Genomic DNA, 27,040 nt, shown 5'->3' with positions numbered 1-27,040 from the left:
CAGTGCCAAGGCAGTTAGGTCTGAGATAGCCTGTACTCTCGGCCAACATTGTCTTACTTAGCTCTTTGCTGATCTTGCCTATTTCCTCCTGCCAACAGTCTATATGATGCTATTCTTAACCTCATCCCCAGTCCTTGTCCTCCACACCACAACATGTGAGACCCTTATTCCTGCTGCTTCAGGACACGTATTTACTTCCTCCCTCATGTTTCAAAGTGGGCCAAAATTCAATTAGAAGGTTTTTTTTTTCTTTGTTATCTATTACTTTTTCTGTATGTTGTAAGAACAGAGAGTCCCAGTTCCCAAGCAGCTATATTCAGAGACAAAAGTTGTCAGTGACACAAAAGTGTCAGACAAAAGGCAGAATGGAAATCATTATTTAGTAACATTTCTGATTGGACATATGGTCAGGTTCTGGAAATGGATGCTAAAGATTGTCCAATATTGTAGATACTCTTAATACTGCAGAATTATATATTTAAAAACCATGTAAACTGATAATAGGGAAACGCCAACACAACATACCAACCTTTTCAGACATGACTGATTTATTTGATGAATTCAAATTTCACTTGTCAAAGTATATTGAGGGGCAGGGTTTGAGTTAATTATTTCATTAGAAGCAATCACATTTTTTTTTTTTTTTACAGTTAATTGACATGGGGTAGTATCTAGAGGAAAGGCAAAACTCTAAAAAACGACAGCAAAAAACGTCATGTGTGTGGGTGATAATTACAAATATCAGCAAAGGAAACAACTAGCTTATACTACTGAGGCGTAAAGCATGCTAACACTAGTAGTGACCTTTTAGTTCAACTCAACCCACAGTCTGGACTGAGTTGGTGCAAGACACTAGGTACTAGGAATATGGTGAAAACACACGCACAATCAGACATCCTCCATCTCCTTAGCAAGTACACTAATAGCATTTATAAAAGTGGTATAGTGAGGCATAAAGCACTCTTCTAAGGCCATGGATGGAGATGTTTCTTCAGGTGACACCACTGAGTTCCACTTCAATCTGGTGAAGTGGGTTGGCAGGTCAGAGTCTGCTATGAAAATGTGGCATCTCTGCCAAAGGAAAACGGCTTATTTCTTCCATGGCTTATATATATGAAAAGAAAGAAGTATTCAAAAGTAAATATCTAAATTTCTCTCATGGTTGACCCATTTTTAAGAAATGGATCAACAGGAGGAGAAGATGAAAAAATAGTTTAAAGGGAAAAGGACACAGTTCTGGTGACACAGGCATAGGCTGCTCAAGGCAGCACTGCCAATATGAACAAGCCCTATGAATAGGTAGAGTGATGACTCTAGACACCCTGTTACACTACAAAGGCTGGTCCTGGGAACTGCAAGTACAGGACAAGAGTCCCTCTCCAAATGACTCCACATAATAAAGGCTGTAGACCATATTTGGGGACATGGGATTGTTTCAGATTAAGTATCTCATGTTAACTTAGTATGTTACTTTCCTAGTTTTTTTTTTTTTTTTAAAAATGGAGGAACAAGTCTTTCCAGAATGACACTTGTTTTACACCTTAAAATAATATTAATTAAATATATTGACAAACATTAATACCCCTGCTTTTGCAATTTACAAGATATATTATATAATACTTTAGGGAATGACCACAAACACAATATATAATCAGTTTTAATTCATCATCCTTAACTTCAGAGTTTGTTCTGTATTATCTCAAAGGCAAACATCTCATTTCTTCCATTAAATTAATTTACTGCCCAACTCAAAAAATAATAAAAAATCAAAAAACCCTGTTAATGCTAAGTCAGAATACATATACCTGCTAGACTTTGATAATGTAAAAAAGAACAATTTACATGTATATCAGCACCTCACAGAACCATGTCACTGCTGAACTTCACTACTGTGAAGTCCCCTCACAACCATGTCTGGTCAAGATTAGAATCCTTCCCTCATCAGGAACTCTGTTAAGTAATAACACACAATATTATTTAACTAATAGACCACCAAAATCGTACCACTAACAGCTATTTTTTAACCAAAATTACTGCAGAGAACTAGAGGAATATAAAGTTGTCTGAAATAATTTATTTAAAAGTAAAATTTTGTAAAATGCAATCTATCCTGGTCTTACATCTAATTAAAAACCAAATGATGAAACATCATTTCAGACTTATATATATCATGATCCAGTTCTTAGAAAAATGTACTTCAACTGTAAATGCTACATTATGCAAAAATAATTCATCAGTTTTATTTAATTTTAACGACTTTTCCCCAACTCTGATATAAAACACACTGAAAGAACTTAAAATTTAATGGGAAAAAAGCTACTTTCCCTACTTATTAAAAAAAGTTTTGTTTATTAACATACAATGCCCTATTTAAGGCACAACTTTTTTTCTTAAGGAAAACTCCCAAAGATTAGTTTTTTTTTCTACACACGGTTTTAAGACAGAGCTACTTTGCAGGTATATCATTAAAAACATTTTAATCAGACCTAAAACGAAAAACTACTGTTTCTACACAGAAATGATACACACAGCCACCATAGGTAGTTGCAGCTAGAACAATCCCAATAGTTCCTGCTTGAACCTTCCAGGTTGTCTCAGGAAGGCCATTAACTATGACCAAGAAAGTTAAAATGGTTGGCACTCCATTGTACTTCTGTGCCTGAGTTACTAGAGCACTCTTCATGGCTAGAGTGTTCTCCTATTTCTGAACTTAGCATCTAAGAGCAGGTAGGGACAGGAGCCAGGACAAATGCTAGCCTCTCAGCCTCACTGATCTCTCTGCCCTGGGCTTCCGTATCCTGCATCTCTTCCTAACCTTGGCCCTAAGGATTTCTTCTGACACGATCTGAAGAGCAGTCCAAAGGAGCCTCAGGAATCAAAGAATCCCCATAGCTGTCATATAAACATAAATCTAGACGCTCTTGTCAGTTCACTATTTATCACTCATATCTCATTGAGAATTTTAGTCCAAAAAATAAAAGGGAAGGAAAAAAAAAAAGGAAAAGAAAACCATAAAACTGGGAAAGGAGAAAAACCCACTAAAACTATGACTGTTTTGTACAGCCTTGTAAACGCAAATGAAGTCAAGACTGTGGATGTAAGAATGGAAACCAACAGAAAAATGAGGTTCCTTCAAGTGGGCTTCCCTATCCAATTCACTAGCATATTCCAGGCTTATGTTCTAGAGATAGGTAGGAAGAAGTGCTTGGTAAAAATGTTAGTACTGAGTCATTTAGCAGCATGAAATGCTTATGGTTTCCAAGGTAACTTTTTTTACATATCATGAAGCCTCAAAAATAATGGTTAACTAGATCTCTTCCAGGATTGATCACTTTCACTGTGAAGTTTACCAAAGTCTCAATTCTACCTGTTCAGTGGCCAATATAAAGAGGAATCAGGTTATAAAAGAATTTGGGTTAAGCATGGGGCAAGGTGGCATACTAGCTAGGAAAGAGAGCCAAAAAGGAAAAAGGGCAGGGGCAGCTAAGAGACGACATGTGTCTGAGGAGGAGACACCTGATGTCACCTGTTGAGGCTGGGGATGTCTCTGCTTCTACTAAAGGGAAACAGGTAAGTTTCTAAATATAAACTTGTTTTGCTATGTTTTAGAAATAAAACAATTTAATATTCATTCTAAGAGGTATTACATACTCCACAGCAGATATGTTCTGGCACAATAATACCCCATATAAATAAATACTATTTTCCTTGTAACGTATATTGGCTCTTAAACAACATTTTTTAAAAAATGAACTGCCTATAAAAGTATGTAAAATCATTAGTAACTAAACAACATGAACAAGTTATAAAAAATAGTTTCATCTCTCAGACAGCATCTTTACTTCTGAGCACAACACACAACATTCTTATTCTTAGTGATACCTATTAATGAAACAAAAACAAAATCAATTATGCTTACAAATATGAGCTAGTTTACTTGAAATAAGTGATAAAGTTTCTGCACATTAAAAAGTGCCCAATTAAACTCCATTTCCTGCTTTGACATACTCCCGTGAACACAGACGCCCCTCACAGGTTCTGGTTCAGAGTGCCTGCTTCTGACATCCCCTCAGAGAAAGCAGGAGTTTGATTCTCTGTAACGTTATCTAGTGATTAGATTAGTCGTCCGAAACTGTTTTAAAAACTCACAAGTTCTGTTAAATAAATACTAAGTGTCCAAATACCAAAGCTTAGAATTTTCACCGCACAAAGGACAATCTAGTGCATTTGTTAGCAGCTGCTAAGCATGGGCAAAGCACTCGTACTGTCTGAAGATTCAGTCCCCTGCTAAGGAGGGACAGGCTTTGGGCTCCACGACATACGAACCTAAAGTATGCATAATATACCAGATTACTATGTCATCCCTTGCTCAATTTTAGCTCTAAAATAGGAAAATAAATAGAATTCTTTTTTTAGGCTTACATTTTTAAGAAAAGAAAAAATGAGAAGTTCCTCATTAAAGTTTACAAGGGCATCAAAGTCACATGAAGAAACATGATTATTTACATAGATTTTCTAGATCATATGAAGAAAAACTACTCACACCAACAAATACAGCTCAGAAAACAAGTTCTTAGTTATAGCCACATGACAAATGCTACCATATCTTTTTCTAACCACATTCTGCTGAGTGGAAAAGAAAATTTTTTTTAACAATGAGAAACTGTAGAATTGTGTCAAAAGTAATTCATTTGACAATTTGGTTATTTTAAGTAAGTCTATTAATAGCAAAGAAAGAGCCATTCCCGTTCTTGATAATAAGAGAATGTGTAGAAATTAACTAAAACATAATTCCTAAAAAATAAAACTATTCAATCTGTATGTCAAGTAACTTTCCACTATTACAAACTCATTTATATTCTTAGAGTGTCTTACAGTGTATTTCATCTCTGCTGAGAAAATAGATCAAATCATGGTACTAATATTGAAACTTAAAACCAACTTTTCTGGTAAAGACTAAATCCTGGTCAGTGGAGAAAGGATGAACATGGCCCCTCCATGGGAACGTGAAATTCAACAGCAGCACTCAGACAAGTCCAGTTATAATCCAGTCATTTGTCTGTATTTTCTACCAGCGGGGGAATCTGTTAGTACAATTTTCAAAGAAAATAACCTATTTAAACCTTTTCTATTAAATCCATAGAAAGGTAGATGAACAGACCACTTGTTGCATATTAATCAATGAGACTTCTTGTGCTTTCCATCTGAGGAGTAAAAATCACCAATGACTTGATTTTTAATAAGATACAACCTCAAAGTTACACTAAACTCTACATAAAACAAAGCCTTCCTCAAACCCAATTTTATATGGAAGTTTCAACAGCGCAGATTCATCATTTGTTGTGTGAAAATGGTGACTCAGTAGAGTGTAGACTCGGCTCTAGATTTTAATTCACAAATATATATACATACTTATATATATATATATATATATGCGCCTTGTGTATGACAACTGTATGAAAATAGTCTCAAAAATAAAGACAATACTTGAGAAATGAAGCAAATCAATTTCCCTGATTTTGTGTCCTATTACAGGGAAAGTAAGTCTCTGATGCTTCATAAGTACTTCCAAAGTACTTAAGGAAGGCCTTAACCATGCATAATCTCCACCAGTCCTTCAAAGCTTCCAACAGTTCAGGCCAGACAATTCAATCTAGAAAAGTTGCACCCTGTGGTCAGGAATGCTTACTAATGACCCGACTTTTCTAAATCCGGAAGTTTTCTGACCAAAGCTTGGTGGTTCATTCTGATGCTAGCAAGGAGTCCCCCTTCAATGCCGTCAGACCCAGTATAACTGATCTCTTCACCACTCAGAGTGGTCATATGTCCGCCAAGGGCTTTTAAGATAGCATTGCCAGCACATATATCCCACTTTTTGATGTACGTCACATGAATATATAGATCTGCTTTTTCTTGAGTCATATCAGGTACATCCAAGAGGGCTAAAACCTTATAACCTAAAAGACAAAAAGAATTTAGATCATTACTCAAATGACTTAATAAAAAGGGTGTAATGTTTTTAAGAACATAGTTAAAAGAAACAGTGAAGTCTTCAGGACTGTTCTACATTCCCTTTGCCAAAATCTAAAATCACTTCCCAACATATTAAACTATTCTCAATTTCGGCAAGTCTGTCTAGGACACCTATTTTAAGAGTACTACCCCACTTTCTTTAGTAATGAGACAGCACTTGCATAGGAAGAGGAGCAAGAGGAGGAAGGAAGAGGGAAGGAGGGGAAGGAGGAGCAGGAGGAGCAGGAGAAGCAGGAGAAGCAGGAGGAAGAGCAGGAGGAGCAGGAGAGAGACAATGATGAGGACACCGCATCTAGAATCTAGTTCATCTCATCCCCCTGGCCATTCTGGACATTACCTTTCCTTACTAACCTAGCAGTCACCCTCTAAGGACAAACCTAGAAAAGTAAATATATACAATTAGCAAATTAAATATACCAGGCTGGAAAGTGTCATTTCTCCCATCCAACTACCTCTACCTTAGCATTGCTGATTGCAAAACAAATGTTTTGATTTTAATTTATTTACCTGAATTAATATTTTGATATGATAAACATTCATCATGTGGCCTCTTCAAGATATATCCAAGTTACATTCTGCTCTTGTAGACATCTCATAGTAATTAAACATTTTAGAACGTGGTTTAATCAGATGATAATATGCCAAAAACTACATGTGTCTCACAATATCTGATTATTTACTACTGTCCATTTATCAAATTGTGGGCTCTGATTTATAATAAAATCATATAAGAATGGGGGATATATGATAAATTGGTGAATACAAGATTTGTTCATCCAAAATGTACAAGTTGAAGAATTCAGTGATCTAAGGATTAGCCATTCTAGCAGTCCGTAGGATGATACCTGACAGCTTTTTGCCACATGAAACATCTCAAGCCCTCCGTATTTCTTCCTGACAGGTCACTGATAATAAGCACACAGGTCAGTTATTTTGAGGTCAAGTCATATAAAAAGCAACCCTGCTGGGATGTAGTGGTGGCAATATGTTTTTGTGGTGATTTAGGGAGAGTTATCATTAATGTAAGACATGGTTTCTAACAAGGGTAATGGTAAGACAATCCCACTTGTGGGAGTTTGAGCCTGTCTTGAAAGTACATTGTCTCCTTATTTTGTGGCCAAGCATGAGACAAACAATTTAGTCTCCTGAGAAATGATCACATATGCATACTATGGAACCACAAGATGGGCAGAAGCAGGAGGAACATACCAGCACCACCAGCCGGGATGATTAAAGTCTGGTTTCCAAACGTCTGAAGAGCAACCTGTTTGACCATTCCTGCATGAGAGCGAGACACAATGATTTTTGGGGTCTTCTCGTTGTAGGAAGAGCGGGCTTTCACATTGGAACCACTGTCGACCATTGCCCAAGCTGAAAAGCAAATAGATGCCCGGTAACAACACTGAAGCCTTACAACTCCAAAGCATTACATAAATTACAACACTCCGAACCAAGTGACTGAAAAAAGAAAAAGTCACCTTCTACAGATTTAACCATTAAAATGATTTATTTTTGAAACTACAAAAGTAACTTTATTTTTTTTATATTATGCAAATATTAAAACAAAGCTTCTAAGTGCCTCATGTCCTTAACAATTAGAATGGTTACCAAATATTTGGCATAAGAATTCTGGTACTCTCCCCATTACCAGATGAGCCTCTTGTAACCTCTTGTGACTTCCCTGTAACTCAATTCCTAGCTATACTTCTCCCACTTTCTTCCTCCGCTTCAAACATTGTACCTCAGTACAGCCCTTAGCAAGTATTTTGCACACGGAGTTCAACATCAAAGTGAGATTCAGGGAGCATAATATTACAAGAACACAGCTGCTTAGATAATTCAAAATTTAAAATTAATTTTCTCCTCTTCCTACACTCAGAGATTTGCAACAGTATTCTCCCACCTGACTTTGAAACACAAAATAGTTAAAGTGAGTTAGGTTTACAGTTTGTCTTACCAAGGAACATGCCCTGGAGACATCCCCGTGAAGAGAGAACCTTAAATGAGAACTGCTTCTGTCACACTGGCCCACAGGCATGTCCATAGGACAGCTGGTTTCTTGACAGCTACTTAATGTAGGAGGATCCAGCCTGTGGACAGTCCCATCACTAGGCCAGCAGGCCTGGGATGAAGGTAGCTGAGCACCTGAAGAGGTGGCTCAGCCTTTAGGAGGACTTACTGCTCTTCAGAGGACCCGAGTTCTGCTCCCAACATCTATGTCAAGTATCTCACAACCACCTCTAACTCCATCCAAAGGATCTGCTCCTCCCCTCTAGCCTCCATGGGTGCTCTTACACATACATTCATATGTCTGAGTGGCATACAACCACAAAGACACACTTAGAGACATAAATAACATTTTAACGAAGGTAGCTCAATGTGGGAGCCTGGAAGTAAGCCAGGAAACAGCACTCCTGTGTAGACTTTGCTTCAAGCTCTTGCCTGGGCTATCCTTGATAATGGACTATAATTTCCAAGATGAAATCAACCCTTTCCTTTCTCCATTAGTTCTGGGAATGATGCTTATCTCAACAACAGAAAGCGATGTAGAACGGAAATAGAAATAAAAAGCCAATTGGATATTGCCTACAATCCCAGCATTGGAGAGGCTGAAACAGGATGGCTGTTATGAGTCCCTGGCCAAGTGGCTGTGGGGTGTATAGTGAATTCGAAGCCACCCTGGTATTGGTGTGAGACCCAATCTCAAAAAGAATGAATCAAAGAAAGAAAAAGGGGGAGAGGGGTGGGGTTGAAGAAACTTTAAAAGGAGGGAGGGGCTTCCAGAGATAACTTGGCATATATGTTTTAGGGTTAAGGCTTCCTCACTACAGTGCAAGCAATGTAAGAAAACACATTTAGTCAGAAGTAAACCAGTCAAATTGCTACTCTAACATTCACTCACTCTGGAATACCATGCTTATCAATGAATGTGTTAATGTACTCCTAGCTACACGGAAAAAGAAAAGAAAATAAGAAGAGTCTGGGTTTCTGAGACACCATGGATGATGGCCTCCTCCTTCTAAAAATCTATCCACAATCACAAATAAGGTAAACATAAAGCCCTTTTATTATTCCTACAGAGAAAATAGGACACAGAGGAGAGGGACAAATTCTAAGTAATGAGAAGGCATGGAACTAACCACAGCAAATCAGGACAACAGCTGTCAGATGCAATGCCAATGCGGTACAATAGTGGGAGCTTTGAATCGCTAAGAGATCAGAGACTTCTGAGTGATGGGAAAACTCAGCTAACAGGAGGCAAGGTTTCTTTTTAACCTGAAATAAGTTAATAAAACACTTAGAAGAAAAGGCTTAGAAAGGATATGCAACCTGGGGAGGAGAGAGGAAGAAGACATCTCTGTCATTTGGAAAGGCAACAAGTATCCTTCCAGGAAGAAGAGCAAACAAGAACAAAGAAACAAAACTAAAGCAGGTGCCTAATAAGAAGCCTCCCCGCCACACAGGAAAGAACATTCCTGAAGGAGGAGCAGGCAGTGGCATCCTACCACCGCCCCCAGAAGACTTACCTGTCCTATGGGAGACGTGGTCTGGTCTCCAAAGCAAGAAACTGCATGGGGCTAAGAAGTAGAGAAGCTGTTGCCCATTAAAAGAACAGAGTGCAATGCAGTGGCTAGAAGAATCCTATCTCACTTGATAGGATCTTGTTTTAAGGAAGCAACTATAAATCCATTTCAGGAACACAATGCAGAGAAATGAAAATACTGAAGGCAAAATATAGTACTTGCAATTTAGAGGACACTGGGGGAAAAATGAGTATTTATCATAATTTTATGTTTGTAATTATTTACCAAAAAAAAAAGTTTCAAAAAATGAAGAAAATAGCCAAATTCTCTAAGTTCTCTAATTAAGGTTTGCTAATAACTATTGTTTTACTAAGAAATGAATTTACAATGCTCTAGCTCTAGGGGTCAGTATTGTATAGGATATTAACATTTACTAATTCAGTATTTTAAAAGGCACTTTTTGTTAAACACACAATACATTAATTTATAGGACTTACTTGAACAACTTATTTTCAAAATATTATTTTAATTATGTGAATGTCTGCACATACAAGCTCAGGCAACAGAACCTTTCTGTGCTTTAAGGGTGTTTGCTGCTGCTGCTAATTGTTTGAATGTTCAGGATAGGTCCTCTCCTTCCCAGTAACTGTGTGTGCAGTAGGGAGGTCCTCTCCTTCACAGTAACTGTGTGTGCAGTAGGGAGGTCCTCTCCTTCACAGTAACTGTGTGTGCAGTAGGGAGGTCCTCTCCTTCCCAGTAACTGTGTGTGCAGTAGGGAGGTCCTCTCCTTCACAGTAACTGTGTGTGCAGTAGGGAGGTCCTCTCCTTCACAGTAAGGTCCTCTCCTTCACAGTAACTGTGTGTGCAGTAGGGAGGTCCTCTCCTTCACAGTAACTCTATGTACAGTAGGAAGGAGAAAGTAAAAATTGGTCTATCCCAGCTATTGTCTATGCTAGGCAAAATTAATTGAAGCCCTGTGCTTCATTGCCTGAAACACAGGCTCCCCAGAGGCTCATACTTTTAAAACAAACAAACAAACAAACAAACAAACAAACAAACAGAAGCAAAAGGTCAAGACCCACAGTAGGTTAATGGGTGAAATGGAAATGGATGCTGAACAAACGGGAAAGCTGACTCCCACTCTTGGGTCTTGCTTTCTACACATATATAGTAAAGAAAGGGTTAGGAGCCTGAATTTAGGACCAGCAATAACTACACATCGTTTGCCACATAGAATTCTAACATATTTTAATAGCTACAAATTCTAGGAACATTTATGCATTCTTTCATTAAAATACTATCAAAAAACCTCTTGTATTTCTAATAATTTCAAGCTTAATGAATTAATTATAAACAAGAACCAAGAATTTTGACCTGCTCTATTCCAATTGCCACAATAATTCCTATCCAGAGCTCTATTATATTCAAGTATAGCTAAGTTCTGATAACACTGATGTTCTGTCAATACTAAGTAAGGTATAGCATGGGGTTGAAAATTGCAAAGCATCAAAACCTCCCATCTAGGAATGGATTGCAACCCAAACACAGTTATGGAAGTTTTGATTTTTGAGGCTGTTTTCTGATTAGCATGCACTTTTGCTTCAACATGATGGGTGTTCCAATACAGTTTTACCCTGTAGTCATAACATGGGCATCCCATCCCCAGAGTAGAGCAGAAGTACCTTTAGTCCTGAAGACAGGTAACAAAATATGAACTACACTAGCTGCTAGAGTCCCTAAGGAAGACTCCGTCCTGCCTTCTGGAAGATGCTGACAAGTCTGAGCTGACTCACGGCTCCACTCCCAACTCTGCTGTATTCACACTGTCTTAGGCCGCATGTGTGGCTCTGGTTTCTAATAACAGCTACTCTACAATCTCAGTGGGACACTTAACTTCCTGGACGAAAATAGAATACAGGAAAAATTATGTCTCCCCCTCCTCAAAAGACACAAGAAGGCAAGTAAGTCAGAATGTGGAATTTTCTGAAAAAGGGATCTTAGAAAAGAAACTACTAGTTAGAAATTATACAGTCAGACCTTCATCCATTTGACCTTGTAAAAGAAAGGATACACGGACACTCAAACATGGAGACAGATTACCGTGATGGTTCACCCACCAGGAACGCTGTGGGCTACTGGCAAACTTCCACAGAGAGAAGAGCAGAGACCGGTCTCTTGATGGTTCAGAGACAGTACATCTCTGTCTTAGCTCTTGTCCTCCACCTTAGTCTATTATTTAAGACCGTTTATACTTTATCTAAAAACTTTTTCAACTAAAAGGTATTTTCAACTCTTTAAAATAAAATGGACCTAACAAATTTTGAAGGATCAAATATCTGAAAAGTGAAAAGTCTCACTCCTACACTTCTGCTTCTACATTCACCTCCCAGGAATCGCTAGTTCAGGAAAAAAAAAAAAAAAATTGTGTTTGAGGCAGGGTTTCACAGCCTAGGCTGGCCTTCAAGGTGAGGATAATCTTCAACGTTTTTAGTTTTAATATAGTTTCCTTAATTCTTTCAGGACAGGCTTATGTTTTTAGTTTTAAAACAGCCTTAAGAAACTATAGCACATTGAAGGGGCTCGAGACCCCTTATGAACAACAATGCCAAGCAACCAGAGCTTCCAGGGACTAAGCCACTACCTAAAGATTATACATGGACTGACCCTAGGCTCCAACCTCATAGGTAGCAATGAATATCCTAGTAAGAGCACCAGTGGAAGGGGAAGCCCTGGGTCCTGCTAAGACTGAACCCCCAGTGAACTAGACTCTGGGGGGGAGGGCGGCAATGGGGGGAGGATGGGGAGGGGAACACCCATAAATAAGGGGAGGGGGAGGGATTAGGGGAATGTTTGCCCGGAAACCGGGAAAGGGAATAACATTCGAAATGTAAATAAGAAATACTCAAGTTAATAAAAAACTACAGCACAAATGTGAGGATGACACTGTATTACCTACAATACCTGGTCACCAGGACTGTTTTCAATACTGGTGTGGTGGACACTGCACAATTAAGAGCCTTATCACCTTAGACTATGGTAGTGCCAAGGGCCATAATATTTGCCCTATAAGTTGATGGGAATTTAACTAATTAAAAGCATGACAAATCCTGGCTGACAGTCAGCAATACTATTTATACTATTCTTCCCCCATAACAGTAATGACTTGTGCTGTCATGGTAAACATGAGATTACTAGCTATACCATACCTTAGAAAATCAGAAGACCAGGTAGCCTCGCGGAGAAAATGGAGTGCAATTATCTTCCCTGCATCCCTGGCATTGGCGGGGCTACCAGCAAAGGTTGTACCCTAACTAAGTAAGAGGTTCCTTAACATGGTCATCCATGCCTTCTCACAACACAGTCATCACTGACTGACCTGTACTTTGTATGAAACTAACTAACATGGCTGTGTGAAGACTGGAGAGGCAAGGGCTCTAAGGATCTACAGAGACATGCTGTAGCTGACCATGGGATAGCTACTCCCACTTTTGATGTTTAAGTAGCACTCTTCTTTATCACAATATTGAGCTCTGCATAATACATTTTGCTAGAACAACACCAGCTTCACTTCACAACCCAGTGTAAGAATCCTAGGCCTCAACTCCAACAACACCATGAAAGAACCACAAGACACCTTGCTGCAGAACGTCTCTACCTAGTAGTATTTCAATAGATTTTTTTTTAAGGAAGCTATGTTCTGTCACATACTATCAGTGTCGGCCATAAAATCCTCACTGTAGTCAGTGAAGTAGAGGACAAACTTCAATTTTTAAAATCATAATAATAGTTGAGTAATTTGGACAAATGGTTCAGTACCATTGCCTCTCAAAGGTGCTCACATAATGCATACCTGTATATTCAGAAAATGGCTTATGAATAACTCCTAGCACAGGTTTGCCATTCACAGCTACACACACCATGGTAGTGACGTACTTTCGAAGATCCTCTAGAAGAAAACACAAAGGCATGGCTGTTAAATTACTGTGTTTAATTTCAGCACACAATAGGATACTTACCTTATTAGAATTTAGATGGGAAACATCTGTCAAAGGCTAAACTGTCCTAAGTAAAAGGACATGAGCTACTAAGTAGTTATGTGATTTAGTTTCTTGGGTTATTCACCCAGTCCATCGTTTCAGTAAATCCATTTCTTGAGGCAAATTAAAGTTAATTGAATTTAGTTTCCTAATCTGTATAGTACAGATAACAATTATTCATCTTTAGATATAAATTAACTTATAATTTTATAATCAAATTTAAAGACCAAGTTAGAAGGTTAAAATAGTCCTGGACAAAGGGATATGCCAATTATCATATATTCAGGTTAGTTTATTTCAGAAAAATTCTTTTTGCAAACAAGCTCAATATGCTGTTCCTACTATCTACTCGTAATATAAATTAGTTTTACAACTTTAGTTATTAAGCATATAACTTCTATCTTCTCTTTCTTCCTAATGGTAATAATCTATTGAGTATATATTATGTTCAAGGTCAATACACAGAATGCTAGGGTGAAAAAGTACAAACTCCCATGTTCTGGGGTTTTGCCACGTAGTGGGACAAACTATCTAACTTTAATATATATCAGGAAAGTGTGACGCAGAAATTAGATACCTCTGGGAGAGAAACAGCCTGAGATAAGACCACAGAGATAAAACTTGAGCTAGGCAAGAATAATACTATACCTTCTCTTATATTTTTTCTTAGTACTAGGTGTCTATCTAATACCATGCTGGTGCCACTATTAAGTATCAAGTTGAGTTCTTTATCTTGAATAATCTAATATAATTAGAGGAACATGCTATGGTATGGGAAAGACAAGTGAGAATCAGCCATCTGTCTGAATGGTTCATATAAAACCTTACTAAGCTAGCTTGCTTGTCTGGAAATCTAATTGAATTCTTAAAATTTAACTGGAAAAGTTCTTAGGCTTATAGAGTATCTGCTATTACACACACACACACACACACACACACACACACACACACACACACACACACACACACACACTATATTTGCCTTGGTCTGTGTTCGCTAATATAAAACGACAATCTAACATTTGCCATTCACCTGTGTATTCCTGTGTAGCATCAAGTGGGTCAATCCAGACAGTCACACTTTCTGCTGGTACCTCCTTAGGAGCAGCTATTTCCTTAAGGATGTCCTCAGGAATCTTACGGTTCCATACAATGACCTCCTTGTCAGAAGCATCCACATGTTCCTCAGTATTTATCTACAGTGGAAATAGATGTTAGGCACAAAGGAGAAAATCATTATTATTTAATAAATACGAAAGTATGCATCTCAAAGAATTCACATAAATTCTTATTAACGAAAGCCTTAAAATACTTCAAGGAATTCAATAAAGCACTACATAAAAAATTCCAATTGACATCTTATTTTCAAATACTTTCTAATCTAATATTCAAGTTTAGTGTTTTGGATAATGAAAACAGACACTCCAAATATAGACTCCAAATACATGTATGACAGAAGGGAGTTGCCCAGGACTAAATCAAAAGTAAAAGTACTGAGGGTCTGAAGCTCTGGTAGTACACGCATGTCTACCATCCAATGCTAGGGAGGAGTCTATCTCAGGACACCTTAGGCTAATTTATAAGACTCCTTTACAAACTAAAAGTAAAACAAAAACAAAACAAAAAAAAATCCCTAAAGTATGAAAATAGATATATTCTAGGATGTTGGACATAAAAAGCTACACAGAGAGGCAAACAGAACATTAACAATGTAGCTATATAAAAGATGTGTCTTTAAAATAGAGAATCTGAATGGTAAGGGATAAAATAGCTGAGGAAATTGGTAGCCTAAAGTGTAACTTTAAGAAGGAAGGAAAAGGGGGAGATCACTAAGTAGATATCCCAGGTCCTGAGTTCAATTACAAAATGGTGGCTCACAACCATCTGTAAAATTAAAATATGTGATACATTAAATAAATAATAAATCTTTAAAAAAAAAAAAAAAAAAAAAAAAAAAAAAGAAGGAAGGAAAAGGAGATCACTAAGTAGATATACCAGCATATTACAAATAAAATTAAAATATGCAATCAAAAAAGATAAAAAATACCTAGTTATCTTTTAACTATATATCTAAGATACATCAAAGGTCAAGAAGGTAAAGATTTCTATCGTTTTATTCAAAAAAGCAAAAATTAAAACAAAATAAATCTGATTTAGCACAAATATATCAAATTGTGAAGCAAGGAAAAGAATGCAGACAAATGTGTTTTAATTCATATATGTGTGTATGTATGTATGTATGTATGTATGTATGTATGTATGTATGTATGTATGTGTGTGTCTTGTCTGCATGTATGTCTGTGTTATCATATATGGCTAGTACCCTGTAGGCCCGAAGATGGTGTAGAGCCTCCTTGAACTGGACACATAGAAGGTTTGTAAGTTGCCATGTGGATCCTGGGAATCCAGCCTGGCTGGGACCTTCCTGAGAACAGCAAGTACTCTTACTGCTGAGACATCTCTCCAGCCCTCAACAAACATTATTTTTAGAGCTAGCATTTCCCAAAAGCCATCATGTATATGGATATGTAGTAGTGTATACAGTGAGAGTTCTGTTAAGAAAAGGACATAGCAAACTGTTTTAAATTGACATTTTCTTCACTGGCACCCCTGACTGCTTTGACTGAATAGATTTGCTGTGAAGCTACCCATCTTGTGCACTGCAGGATGTTTTACCACAGCCCTGGCTAGAAGCCTATAAAACCTTCTTAGGTGTATTCCTCCATTTTGAGAACCAAAAATGTCTTCAGATGTTACCAAATAATGGCCTTGCCCTACACAGAATGACTGCTTTAAATGGTGAGCTTATTAATATAAACATGGTCAAAGCCTACCACTAGGGAGCCTGTAGGATCTAGAAGACTTATTGTCATCTTTCTAAATTATGTTATCAAACTGTCTTCTAAATATTTATGTTTTTGTGAGTATGTGTAGTACCACATGTGTGCCCATGGAGGCCAGAAGAGGTAATTCAAGTAGGCAGCTGTGTGCAGCCACTCTGGGTGCTGGATCCAGAATCTGGGTCGTTTGTAATAGGATGGATTGTTCTTAACCACTGAAACATCTTGTTAAACCCTAGATCTTTACAAATATATCCACAGATTTGTGATGCTCCAACCTTCGTCAGAGAAGCATTTACAGCAGTGCAGCAAACAGTGGTTAATAAGGGACCCGTTATTGTTCAAAGTGTAGAGAGAACGTGATAATGAGTTCTCAACTATAAATGAGACAGCTGTATCAGCTCTGTCCGCACCAAGCCTCTGGGACATCTAGAAAGCGGAGGTAGAAAGAATGCAAGAGCTGGAAGATTGATAGGATACTGTGAAACACTTTTCTCTGCATATGGCATGGCAGGATACTGTGAAACACTTTTCTCTGCATATGGCATGGCTGTTGCATACAGGAACAGCAGCAACACAAGCCTGACAGAAGACCAATCCAGTTAAAAATACCAGAGCAGAGGAAGTGGGGTCCTCAAAGGCCCCCACTTTTAGCAAAGGAGCTACTGGCAATTGATGGCTCCTACGCATAACGGGGTAAAGTGAGTTATGTTTTGTATAGTAGTCTATAGTATGCCTATGCTCCAGTAGATGACCCCAGGCTATGTCATGTGCAGGACTCCTTTGCCTTATTAGGTTAAAATAAGTAATTACAAAAGGACACAAGTTGGAAGAGCAATGTGATGGGAGGGTCCTGGAAGGAGTTGGACTGGGGTAGTGAACGGTGGATATGATTGAGACACTCTATATACATGTATAAAATTGTCAGAGACTAAAAATTATAAAAATAGTGGGTTTACCAATACCTACTTTAAATCATGTGCCATTTGTATAAACTAGTGATCAAAAATGTTTTAGAATTTCATTTACTTTTAGAAATTAGGATATACACAGTGAAGCAAATAACTTACTTATCTGTACTTTAAAATTAATCTGTACATAAAAATTAATGGGGCTGAAGAGATGGCTCAGTTTGTAACATGCTTGCAGTAGAAGCATTAAGTTCTGTGTACGGATCCGTGTAGGATTGCCATACAGGTGGAGGCAGGCACAAGATAGAACAAGGCCTGTCATTGGATGAGAAGGAAGGATGGGCAGGAGAAAAGTTTGAGGGAAGAGGAGACTGGAACAGAAGGACACGGAAGACTGGAGGAGCTGCAGAAAAATTCCACTCTGTATTTACAGGTTGTTATGAATATTCTTTTTTTTTTTTCCGGAGCTGGGGACCGAACCCAGGGCCTTGCGCTTGCTAGGCAAGCGCTCTACCACTGAGCTAAATCCCCAACCCCGTTATGAATATTCTTAAAAGATGGATGTGTACTGGGCTTTGTATGTTCAGGTGGGCAATTATATCTTATCAACTGGGTCAGAGGTTATTGTGTTGTGTGTTCTTTCATGTGGTGATTTAAGTTTAAGAGAGTGTGTGGTGGCTGAGGACACTGGGCCACTACGGAGATGGGATGTGTTGTTTCTGACAGTGTGATATGGGATGGAGCAGAGCGGGTGAGGTGCTTGCTGACTGAGATGAAGATGTCTGTCAGATATCTTGGTGCACTATGGTGCCGGATCTAGAGGGAGTAAAAGACACCAATTTTTTTTATATAACTTTACAACAACAGATCTTAAGCACCAATGTTGGGAAGGGCAGAGGTATCCCAGGAGCTCTGTGAAAGAAGGAAGACTCAAGCACCACAGCAGCCTAAGATTTTGTTGAATTTTGTTCCATAAAATGGTAGTTGCCTGAGGCAGGGAACAGAAATCAAAGGACTATAAAGACCAAACCTTCTGAAACCTTATAGTTATGATGTTTCCACAACCTGGCAAACCTACCAGATTACTGTACACCTTAAGTGAGCGAATTACTGTACACCTTAAGTGAGCGAATGTTATGATAGACAGACTTTGCTGAAAGACTTTTATAAATAAACAAAAACCAGGTTAACTAGAGAATCCTGAAAGGTGCTATTTGACTTAAGACCTAAAAGAGAACACAGCAGGTGCTAGAAAGTGAATTCTATCCCTTGAAATAACAAATGTAGATGCCAAATGAAGCGCATTCCTAGTCTGCTCCCAGAGCAGTAGGGCATTGGGAAGCAAACACTGTTGGGTGATAGGCACCAGGCATGAGATCAGAGTAATGGAAGCTATAGCTACTGGGCACAACCCAGTGCCAACTGCCTTCTCTTTAATGTATACTAACAGCATACGGAGGAGGCAAGAGTGTGAGGGAGATAAAAAATTAGAATGCAAGAAACAAACCAAGACATGCAGTTGATGATTAAGCCATGAGGAAACACAGAACTTTAAGAATATTTCCAGACTGTCAGGTGTAAAATACTTACTATCAAATGCATTTTGATATATTAGCAACAAATATTTCACTGTTTCATGCTGACTCCTCTAAAGTTGGTGCAGTGTGAAGTCAAGGATCCTAGCTCCACCTGGGTAGATGTCTCTGAAAACCCTCAGGCTCCCAGGTTGCAAGCTTAGGCCTCTCCCACTGTTAACTTCCCATAGGTTGGTCAATGAGTCTTGAAGTTTCTACCTCCCAATTTTAAATCACCACATCTATACTTATTTAACTACTACCATTATTTCACTTGATTCTTGTAATAACCTTTATATTTTTCTTATGTTCTGTACTACATTCACTCACTTATTCAACAAATATTTAGTTTGTTGCACTCAAAGCTATTTTGGCTACCAAATAGAATAATGACTAAGACAGACCAAAGTCACTTCCTCTACAGAGCTTCCCTTCTTTCTTATTTTTATATTTTAAAGTTTATTCTTCTCTCCTACATTATATCCAACTAGTTTCCCCTCCCTCCATTCCTCTCAGCTCCCCCCAATACCTCTTCTCTCCCAGATCCACTTCTTCATTTCCCTTCAGAAAAGACCAGGAGTCCCAGGGATATCAACCAAGCATGGCATAACAAGACGTAAATGTAACTTTTATTCACAAGATGTAAATATTGTCACAGAGGCTTCTGGCTAAATAAGTTCACCCTTTCTAGCTCTTTCTGAACTCTGACTGGTTCAACTCAGCTGTTCTGGCCCAAACTCTTCTTCAAGCTGATTGATGCAACCTGGCTTCTCTCAGCTTCTCACTGAATTGCTCTGCTTGACTTCCAACTAACATTGGCAATTGTTAAGGCCTAGGTAAGTGTTGCATGTTTAGTTTAGACATTTTGTGCTGTTACTAAGAAACTTTCTCATGTTGAAGTTGATTACAATATTCTGCTCTGTTCTTTGGTGTTCTTGGTAACCAATCACAATAAAAGTCACTTAGAACTGCTTTGTACAGTTGACCACAATAGGCTTGGACCCAAACTAACCATCCTACAGTATTTGCTGCACCTGTGTGTGAGCTTTTATGGATTTTGTATACATAAGCTGCAACTGGGCTGGACCCAACGTAAGAGAGACACCTGCTCCAGTGTATTCCCAAGTTCCCAAGATCTCCCTGGGAACTGACACCCTAAACAGCAGAAAGAGTCACATACATGGATAACTGACATCCTGGTTGGCAAGTTAAAACATAAATGTTAGGCAAGGTAAGTCCCCCACCGCAGCTGACTACCTCAAGTCATGGAACAGAATAAGTATACAACAAAGACATGTTCCTAAGGAAATTTCCTATTCCTAAATCCTGAGTGGTAGAATGACTTGGCACAGATATTTGTGGATTTCAGGCTTAAAAACACTATGGATTCTAACTAGGGGTCACAGTTCAGCTCCAGAGTCTGGACTGTGTCCCTATTCATCAGTCTTGTGATGTATGTTCAATAAACCAGCCCTGTTCGACTGAGATAGGTGTCTGAGTAGTTTGTGTGCTGAATCCCAGATTCCAACAACAATCTGTTCTATCTTCTAGCTCCTATTCATTTTCTTTTCTTTTCTTTTCTTTTTTTTTTTTTTTTCTGTCTTCACCTGCAACCTGTCTCTGTAAAACTGTCCTAGAAAATCTGCCTCCCTTCACTCCTTACCTCTCTCTGTGGACTTGTTCTCTTAAGTTGCCTCTCTTCTCATGGGAGCTGAGTGTACATAGGGTGTGTCTTACTCTAGCCAGAGGGACTGATTACAGGTGTGTGGCCTCTCTGCAATCTAGCCTGGTCAAAGAGACCTAGAAGGTCTTGGGATGTGATACCATGTTGCTGGATTAAAATTCCCCTATAAGATGCAGTAAGGCTAAGCACAAACCTTCTATCAAGGCTAGAAGAGGCAGTGCAGGAGGAGGAAAAGGGTCTCAAGAGCAAACAAGTCATACATCCACTTTTAGGAGTCCTACAAGACCGCCAAGCTACATAAATGTAACATATGCAGAGGGCTTGGCTCACGCCTGTACAGGCTTCCTGATGGTTGATTCATCTGTGTGAGCCCCTATGTGCCCTGGGTAATTGATTCTGTGGCCTGTGTTCTGTGGTGTTCTCGATCCCTCTAGCTCTTAAAATCCTTTCACCCTCTTCTGTGGGGTTTTCTAAGCCCCTCCTAATGTTTAGCTGTGGTCTCTACATCTGCTCTTACGAGTTGCTGGACAAAGACTCTCATTGATGATCTATGTCCATGGGATTTAACCAGGAACTAATAACAAAATTACAAAAAGCCTTTGACTTCCTATAAACACTACCACCCCTTCTTACCTCAGTCTGGCTACTCTCAAAGAAGTCATTTATGATAGAAATAGAAAATGAAGTTTACAGAGAAGCTATGATTTTAGTGGGTGATATAAAAAATTTCTAGAAACCAGAAAATTGCAAACTGACCATACAGGCTATGCATGTAAATGATACCTAGTATTGCAATTTCTACCCATTCTTGGCAACTGCTTGTCTGACATATTTGTTTACTGGACTTGTATTATTAAGCACTTTTTTCTTTTTTTTTTTTTTCAAGAATAAAGCAAATTTATTTTTAAAGTTTCTTTTTTTAAATATTTTTTTGTTTTCTCCATCTTTATGAAATTGAGTATTTCTTATTTACATTTCAATTGTTATTCCCTTTCCTGGTTTCCAGGCCAACATCTCCCTAACCCTTCCCCCTCCCCTTCTATCTGAGTGTTCCCCTCCCCATCCTCCTCCCATTACCGTCCTCCCTCCAACAATCCCGTTCACTGGGGGTTCAGTCTTGGCAGGACCAAGGGCTTCCCCTTCCACTGGTGCTCTTACTAGGCTATTCATTGCTACCTATGAGGTTGGAGCACAGGGTCAGTCCATGTAGTCTTTGGTAGTGGCTTAGTCCCTGGAAGCTCTGGTTGGTTGGCACTGTTGTTCATATGGGGTCTCAAGCCCCTTCAAGCTCTTTCAGCCCTTTCTGATTCCTTCAACGGGGGTCCCATTCTCAGTTCAGTGGTTTAATGATGGCATTCGCCTATGTATTTGCCATATTCTGGCTGTGTCTCTCAGGAGAGATCTACATCCGGTTCCTGTTGGCCTGCACTTCTTTGCTTCATCCATCTTGTCTAGTTTGGTGGCTGTATATGTATGGGCCACATGTGGGCAAGCTCTGAATGGGTGTTCCTTCTGTCTCTCTATTCCCTGCCAAGGGTATTCTTGTTCCCCTTTTAAAGAAGGAGTGAAGCATTCGCATTTTGGTCATCCTTCTTGAGTTTCATGTGTTCTGTGCATCTAGGGTAATTCGAGCATTTGGGCTAATAGCCACTTATCAGTGAGTAAGCACTGATTTCTTTCGTCTAGCTGTTCTTCTACATAAGTCTGTCTAGTGCTCATATATATCACAAAAGTCTGGGCACCCTATCATTCATTATAGTGTGTGAAATGTATCTAAAACCATGTTTTTTCTCCCATATGCTTTTTATCTCCTCAATCCCGATCTACCATTTTACTGTGTTATTTTCTATGTATCTTACATTACTCCTACCTCCCAATCCACTTACAATTTTTCCCTTCCACTGCTCTTCCATGTTGAGGCATAATGTAAGAATTTATCATGCCTCTTAAACAGCTTAGAGTACTAGATATGAAGAGAAAAAATATATTCATTGGAAAAACTAAGTAGGCATTGCCGTCCAAGGTAGCTGTCCTTTACTGTGACTCTGACCCAGTTGGTGTTGTTCGAGTGTGGTTCTGCCATGTCAATATGACAGGGAAAAGAGGAAAACTAAACCTTTTTATCAGCCAAGAAGTTAGATGTGTCACATTTTTTATCCATATTTCACTGGCTACAATATCTAATGTGTTTATTATTGTAAGAGATATAGAAACTGTGAACTTTCATATGCCCAGGATGGAAATGAGAACTGAATACAAACAAACGAACAAATCTGGACTCTTCTTGTCCCAAGTGTCACCTGAGCCAACTTCTTAGAGGCCCAACTTAAGATTTCCCATGGTGCACTGCCTCTATTTCCTCACCTTCTTATCATCTTTGCTTCCACATCCTGCTACCAAAGACACCTTCCCCAAAGAGAACTAATCAAGTGTACAAAGGACTACCATTAAAACATTGTTCAAGGCTAGGAATATAGCTGAGTGTTTGAGCAATCGCCAAGCTAGTGTAAGGCTCTAAGTTCAATTCCCAGCACTGTAAAAATAAACAAGAAATTAATGAAATTTATAAGATCCAAGTCCAACAGCTCACAAATGCTTTTAACTCCAGCTCCAAGGGGACCCAACACCTCTGGTTTCTGAGGGCCCTTGTGCTCATGTGTACATACCAATACCCACACATAATCAAAACAAATAGTTTAAAAAAAAAATGCTTCCATTAAAAAAAGAGATTTCTTTCAAGTTATTTCTCTTGTAGATCTGAGAACTGAATCCAGCATTTTCTACAGCTTTAGATGGCTCTACCAGAAACTACAGGTCCAGTTTTGTCATTTTTATGCAATCCTAAAGACTCATTATCCTTCTCTATCTCTATCACCTACAACCAAAACCCACTTAAACAGACCTTGTGATTTCCTTATAACACTATGTTCCGTTTGTCCAAAACACGGTGGTTAAGACTAGAGTTTGCTATATCACCTATATTGCTTTTACCCAGAACTAGGCAGGCAGTTGTAAGATGGCCTTCAATTATTACTACTTTGAAGCAGTGAAATTAACCAGTGCCAAACTGCTTAGCCGTAGAGAAGCTGCCTCTAAGACTGTAGCAATGGAAGAGTGAACTTGTGTTTGACTGGGCAGCTTGCACTTCTAGGGAGTGCCGTCCATCTGAACATGATCTTACAAATTAAGCCAGATACTGATTTCACATGGAGGGCTGTCTGCGGGCATTAAAGGGTATTAATTCTATTGACTTTTGAATGCATTTTACCCCTGGGTATGGCAATCTAAAGTGTCACTGGCCTCTCTTGGGGAAGAACACCTCCTACCCCAACCCCAAAAGGACTCTAGAATAATTGCCACTATAAGGTATGAAGGTGAGAACATAAAACATGCAGTCTTATACTTCAAACTCCAAACAGGGAAGTAGAGCAAAGAAAGGAAACATACCTCTTCCATTTTGAAAGGCAGTAAGATTTAAACGGGAGGGGATACTTGTGCTTTGTAAATGGTTACTCTGCATTAGGAAATGAACTAACTGGAGAGCAAGAAGTTTCTCAAAATAAATAAATAAATATATACATAAATTGGAATGAGGCTTAAAAAATAGCCAGCATTGAGGATAGTGTTCAGGCTTTGGAAGAGGGAGGAAAGGAAACAAACAAAACAATCAAACAAAAAAAACAATAGTCTAATAAATCAGAGTAAAGGAGATAGTTCAATATTACTCACCCTAAGCCTACCAATGTACATAAAAAAATACAAAATTCTGTTACACCAATCAATACCTAACCTGAACAATGAAGGCAGACAAAGATTCAGCCACGAGAAAAGTTATTTTCTATTAAGGCACTAAGTTAACATCTGAAATCCAAAAGCTGAGTGTGTTTTAGTAAAATGTCACATGCTACCCTTGGCAGCTCTTCTTTGTGTTTGCTAATATGTGAAAACTTAAGCACTTACTTGTACACACACACAGAGAGAGAGAGAGAGAGACAGACAGACAGACACACACACACAGAGACACAGAGAGAGAGATACACAGAGAGAGAGAGAGACAGACACACACACAGAGACACAGAGAGAGAGAGATACAGATATATATATATATATATATATATATATATATATAGAGAGAGAGAGAGAGAGAGAGAGAGAGAGATTTCAAAACTTGTGCTGTAGCTGACTTTACCTTGGCTGAAGCAGCTGTGCTTGCTACATTTTCCTATACTCTAATAATAATGGTATGTTTTCCTCCAAGAGGAGCGAGTGCACATAAGCTCTGGAGTGTCATGAGCCAGATCACCCACTTGGAAAATGGGCACAAATGAAATACACTTTTAGAAATTACTACTTAATTCAAGGAAAGGTCCTGTGACCAGTACTTGAGCTGCTATCTAGAATACATTAAGTGTATTCATTATAGTACCATATAAATATCACACACAAACCCCAAATTCCCACTTCTTCCTCTAACTTTTAGGGCAGTACACATATTTTGAGAAGACCAACGTTTTTCACAAGTATACCTCATATCTAGAAGCAAACAGAGGTGCTATTTGCCACAGTAATAAAGGGAAAAATACAAGAAAATTTGAAAATATTCAGTGTTTTGTCTGGGAAGGCATTTGGGAAAAAAAAAAAAAACCCAGTGATTTCAATTACATCTGGTATTCAGCAGCTTAATAGTTGAAATCTAATGTTTCATGGAGGAAAAAACGGGGAGACAGTAACAACAAAACAGGACCAAAAGAAAACCAAAACAATAATGTAAGAAAGGAAGGAACATTACCTAGATGTGAGATTCTTCAATGACAATACCAATTCTTTGAAGGTCTGCAAGTCGGATGCCTTCCAAAGGAACCTGGGCTTAAGTTTTACTTTTTATCTAATCAATAAAATTATTGGAAGCAACTTTTGTTGGAAGCCAAAACCTATCTACTGTTAGATGACACATTTAAAAGATTCTGTTACACTATGGTGAGCCCTTCCCCCAAAATTCAATAAACTGGAAAAGGCCAACTGAAAAGTTGGAGATCCCCATAATACCCAGCACTCAGTACTCAAGAAGCTGAGGCAGTGGATACTGAATTCTAATTGAAGCTTAATTCTAGGTCCGCCTGGCCTACTTAAAAGAACCCACAAGAAAGCAAGGTTGTAAGAGAACGCGCGCGAGCGCAAACACGCGAAAAAGAAAAAGCAGCCGTAGTGAAAGGAATCCGAGAGGGGGAATAAAAAAGCTTAGGTTAAGACAATGACAACTCCTATCCAAGAAACGTACCACAGAAAAAGGTAGATGTTACTAATTTTGAGTGCGAGGGCGCACCGACGTGAAATTGTGAGAAAGCATTAACTCCGAATGTTTCCTTGAAAGGTAGCCCAAACCGCACAGCATTTATAAACAGGGTCTTGCTCCAACTACAGCTTCAGCAATTCATGATCACATCCCCTTCCTCCCGTTGGTCTGGCACACTAAAGATTTCTAAAGGCCCTGCCCTTCTAAGTGGTCAGATCGAATGTCAGACAGATAACCTGGACTCAACAGCCACGACCACATCAAGGAAAGTCCTAGGAGAACACAAAGGTCCAAGGGGTTCAATCCCTTCATTTAGAAAGCAGCGGGTTAGAGATGTGTGGTCCGCCAGCATCCCCGCACCAAAGCCCTTCCACACCCGCCCGCCCACAAACAGGGAGAGGAGGAGGAGCGTGGCCCCGAGTGGAAAAGCCACAAGCTCCCCCAGCTCGCGTGTGCATGACCTTGCACACATTACGTCGGTGTCTCCGAACCCGGCTCAGCAGGTCCGACCGCGCTCGCGACCCAGCACCTACCTGCACATTGGGGAAGGCCGTCTTGAGCAGGTAAAACATCTTGCGGTTGGACAGCACGTCGCCGCTGGTCATCTTATCCTCGGCGCCCTCGCGCGTCTTCCCCTTGGACTTCTCGTGGAGGACATTGCTCTCGCGGACTCGTCTCACCTCGTCGCCGCCGCGCTCGGCCGCCAGCACTGCCACCGCCAGCATCTCCCGCAGGTCCACCGTGCCCCCGTCGACCGCCACCTCGGCCGCCCCGCCTGCCGGCTCGCCGCCCAGGCCGAAGAGGCTGAAGCGGCCGGCCAGGAAGCCGGAGTAGAGGTGGTAGAGCACCCCGAGCCCCAGCAGGAAAAATACGGCCACCCCCAGCGGAGACAGGCGGATGCCCATGGGGGCCATGGCGCGCGACTGGCGCTAAGGCCGCCTTAGGCCGGCCCCAGAATCCGCTACAACGGCGCCCGATTCCCGGCGCCTTCCCGCGCCATCACCGCCCCGGGAAAGCCGCGCCGCCGCTGCCGCCGCCCCGCGCGCCCCGTACCCCACACCCCTGCTTTACAGCAGCCAGCAGCTGGCAGCTCGGCCTTCCGCGTAGGCCAACGGTCGGCTGTGAGGTGAAAGGGGAGCTAGAG

The 27,040-nt window shown here is 39.6% G+C and overlaps 1 protein-coding gene across 1 annotated transcript; it reads right to left on the bottom strand.

The window, feature by feature from the left end:
* Positions 1-530: 530 nt before the first annotated feature.
* On the bottom strand, positions 531-27,040 carry Bpnt2 (3'(2'), 5'-bisphosphate nucleotidase 2). Its single transcript, XM_032906303.1, has 5 exons — positions 26,430-27,040; positions 14,628-14,790; positions 13,408-13,503; positions 7,243-7,404; positions 531-5,957 (listed from the first exon to the last, which is right to left on the bottom strand). Exons 1-5 carry the CDS (start codon positions 26,808-26,810, stop codon positions 5,689-5,691), a joined length of 1,071 nt encoding a protein of 356 aa, XP_032762194.1. The 5' UTR covers positions 26,811-27,040; the 3' UTR covers positions 531-5,688.

This window comes from Rattus rattus, chromosome 1 (assembly GCF_011064425.1).
Source record: "Rattus rattus isolate New Zealand chromosome 1, Rrattus_CSIRO_v1, whole genome shotgun sequence".
NCBI classification, from domain to species: Eukaryota; Metazoa; Chordata; class Mammalia; order Rodentia; family Muridae; genus Rattus; species Rattus rattus.
This window is presented reverse-complemented; position numbering and strand designations above follow the sequence as displayed.

Bases quoted from the DNA above. Each gene is read 5' to 3' on its own strand.
- Bpnt2 (XM_032906303.1), bottom strand. From the start codon at position 26,810: ATGGCCCCCATGGGCATCCGCCTGTCTCCGCTGGGGGTGGCCGTATTT. The intron at 13,504-14,627 runs GTGAATGGCAAA...GTTTTCTTCTAG, and splicing joins TGCTACACAGGAATACACAG to AGGATCTTCGAAAGTACGTC. The intron at 5,958-7,242 runs GTATGTTCCTCC...TTTGTCTTTTAG, and splicing joins CATCCCGGCTGGTGGTGCTG to GTTATAAGGTTTTAGCCCTC.